General features: G+C 39.3%; 1 protein-coding gene across 1 annotated transcript in view; it reads right to left on the bottom strand.

Annotated features, from left to right (window-relative positions):
* The window catches only part of LOC139973301 (uncharacterized), a 35,543-nt gene extending 32,407 nt beyond the window's left edge, over positions 1 to 3,136 (bottom strand). Inside the window, exons 1-2 of the mRNA XM_071979876.1 lie at positions 2,426 to 3,136; positions 356 to 619 (exon numbers count right to left, since the gene is read on the bottom strand). Coding sequence (XP_071835977.1) covers positions 356 to 619; positions 2,426 to 2,754 — 593 coding nt within the window. The 5' untranslated portion in view covers positions 2,755 to 3,136. The remainder of the gene's footprint in view (positions 1 to 355; positions 620 to 2,425) is intronic.

Genomic DNA, 3,136 nt, shown 5'->3' on the forward strand with positions numbered 1-3,136 from the left:
TATTTGTTCATCTCTTGTTTTTTTTTTCATTACGATGTTACTCTTATGAACTTGATCTTTTACGAAGCACTGTTGTGCGTATTACAGTATAACAATGACTCAGATCGGGTCTCGAAAACTTTGGTGTTCGTGGACAATTCTGACATCCACATGGGGTTCGTAGTGGGATAAAGTTAGGGAAACCCTGCTCTAGACTATAGTTGGTTAGCAGTTATCGTCAGTTGATGCAAATTCTGCCGAAATCGATATGTGGACGATATTGCCAATACCATGCGGCACCGATAATGCACGCCGATGACTGCATGGTGCAACACTAATATGTGCATAGTAGACACGTAGTAGATGTAATACATACCTGCTGTCAATGTAGGAGTTATCTTGGAAAGGAGATTTCACTTTACACTGATATATCCCAGCATTTGACTCTATAGCTCTACGTATCCCTAGTGCCATGTCTTCATCGTAAAATATCCCTACGTCGTTGCCTCCTTGTTGGAAGGTGTTATCGGTTTCGTCATTTCGCGGGATAATCGTCTCCTTTATATCTAACGAATCTGCTGATTGGTAAAACGACTCTAAAGGTAGCTTCGTCCAGACTATCCGTTCTCTGACGTACCCACTGACAAACAAAAGAATGGCATTCAAATTTATGTGAAAACATGTTTCTCATCATGGTCCTTTTTTTACTTTTTTTTTGTTCAGTTAAGAGGCTAGATGGAACGAATTCAACCTGCTGGGGAGGGTTACGGGCGGGCTTCAGTGGCTCTGAAACCAATATCTTATCTAATATATATGTTTTTTAATATTGACATAGCTTGATATTTCTATCAGTTTATCATTTTTGCTATTTGTGCTGGTCTTGGTAGTGAGGTTTACGATATTTGGTCAATTGATTAGATGGGATGAGGATAACTGCCTGGGGTGTTTTCAGGGGGTCTGGGTGCCAGACCTAACCTCTGAGGTGCAGCCATTACTGACGTTTTAGGAATGAGTTAGATTTGTTTTAGCAGCATTAAGTGGTCAAATCCTCTGAATAGAATGACTTGAAATCTGTCACCAGTTCCCGGCTGACTGTCACGCAATGTGCTACACCGACGTAGCTTTACAGCTGTGTAGCCTATATATGCTGAATTCCATGAAGGGGTCTCTTCTAGGGTTCCAATCAGTGTAAAATCATGACGGTATCGTCATTGGAAGCTTTCAAGTATTATGATCTACGACCACTTTTCCCCAAGTTTAATACACACAGCGGTATAACAGTTAAAAGTGTATCAATACAAGGACAACGTTGTTTTTTTTTATTTATTTTTTTTTAAAGTGAGCTGGTATAAGGTAACAAAGTGGCTATTCTTACGACTAGTCGTAACAATAATTTCCGATTACGCATGCGCAGTTGCTATTTTTACAACAAAGAGTATTATTTTTACAACTAGGAGTAACAATAATTTCCGGTTAGGGTAAGGGTTAGGTTTACGATAAGGGTTTAGGGTTAGGGTTAGGATTAGGATTAACCCTACTACATGCGAAGTTGCTTTATTCACTCTACTGCGCATGAATTCGCCGATGTCATAAGAATAGTTAATAAATAATTGTTACAACTAGTTGTAAGAATAGCCACGGCCATAAGGTATCTTCGTGATACTTTCTGCACACAATTACAAATATTTTTTTCAAGATAACGGTAGTGGCTCGGTGATGATCTCTCCATATACACTACTATGTGGTTCAATCCTGTATCTCAAATCTGTGATGTCATCTAATCCTTGATTAGATCTCACTGGAATTAGATACATTAAAGTTATTGAGTATAAACGTTGGAGGAAGGAAAAAATCCCCTAACTTCGCTCTCGCGATATAAACAAAAACTATCTGTATAATTCCGGTAAATAGGTGAAATAATTCATAGTGCCATAACATGTATCGATTATCAAATTCTAGCCGTTTTATTTGAGGTCGTTTGTATAAAAAATACGTTCGAGAAAATGATCACAATATGATTTCGAACACGGCACCTCAGTACGTGTCTATCCTTGCAGCTAGACGTAACCTACCTGGCACTGTCGCTATACGAAGTAACGGAACATGCTAAGTTGCCGTTTACTACTATACCACACGTTTTGGCACATTGTGGATACTGTATACAGCCTGTTGGATGAATGCCCTCATATTAATAAACCAATCACAACAGTTTTGACATAGCTATACGCTATGGAACGCGAAAATATGGAACGCGAAAAGGGCAAACGTATTTCGTTGCTCAGTTTAACGTAAGTTTAGACAACGACGTAAGTTTAGACAACGGTTGTTTAGACATCAACATGAGTTTGAGCAACAGCGTGGTAAACAGCAAGAACAGACAACAGCAAACTAAGTTTAGACAACGGAATAAGTTTGCACTTTTCGCGTTCCATGATACGCCACTTACCACGGGTCACAAGTCAGCTTGAGTCCAGAACCACGATAGACTACCACTGCCCTGGCTCGAAATGTTTTCTTGCATAGTGGATTGAATATGGAAAACAACGGACGTACGAAAGATCTTCGACTTCGGGACTTTCCTGGAATATTAAAATCCCGCTGTTGGTTAACGTCCTGTCGTGTGAAATTCCTGTTTTTATTTGTATCGCGAAATCCTGTGATAGCTTGCTTGGAACGACTTGTGTGGATTTCTGACTTTATTGTCTTTGCAGAATGTAACGAAGCAAGATAACACAGGATAATTGTACATTGCACTAAGATCCATAAAATGCTCATTAGTCTGTAGTAATCCAAGCTGTGGCTGCAGGCAAGGTAGTCTCCAGTTTCTGGGCTTAGGTTTAGGCTAGCCCTTAATGAAGCTATGACATACTAGTTAAACTGTTGTACTTTAGCCATTCATGTAAGTCACATACATATATCTCAAAGACTCCAGTAGTCTGTCTCATTCAAATTAACCAATTAATACCCATTAATAACCTGTTACGTTAGGCCTTTTTGTGTCTAGGACTGATGTAGCCTATAAGTACTAAAAGTAACAGTTAGGCTATTCTATACCTTGGTTAGTCAAGGAGTAGCTACTTTTGCAGCTTTTCCGCGGTTTCTTGTTTTGTCCTGCTCTGAAAATATGTGATTTATCCGACAAGGAATGATAGTCCAA

This window comes from Apostichopus japonicus, chromosome 9, assembly GCF_037975245.1.
Source record: "Apostichopus japonicus isolate 1M-3 chromosome 9, ASM3797524v1, whole genome shotgun sequence".
In the NCBI taxonomy this organism is placed as follows: domain Eukaryota; kingdom Metazoa; phylum Echinodermata; class Holothuroidea; order Aspidochirotida; family Stichopodidae; genus Apostichopus; species Apostichopus japonicus.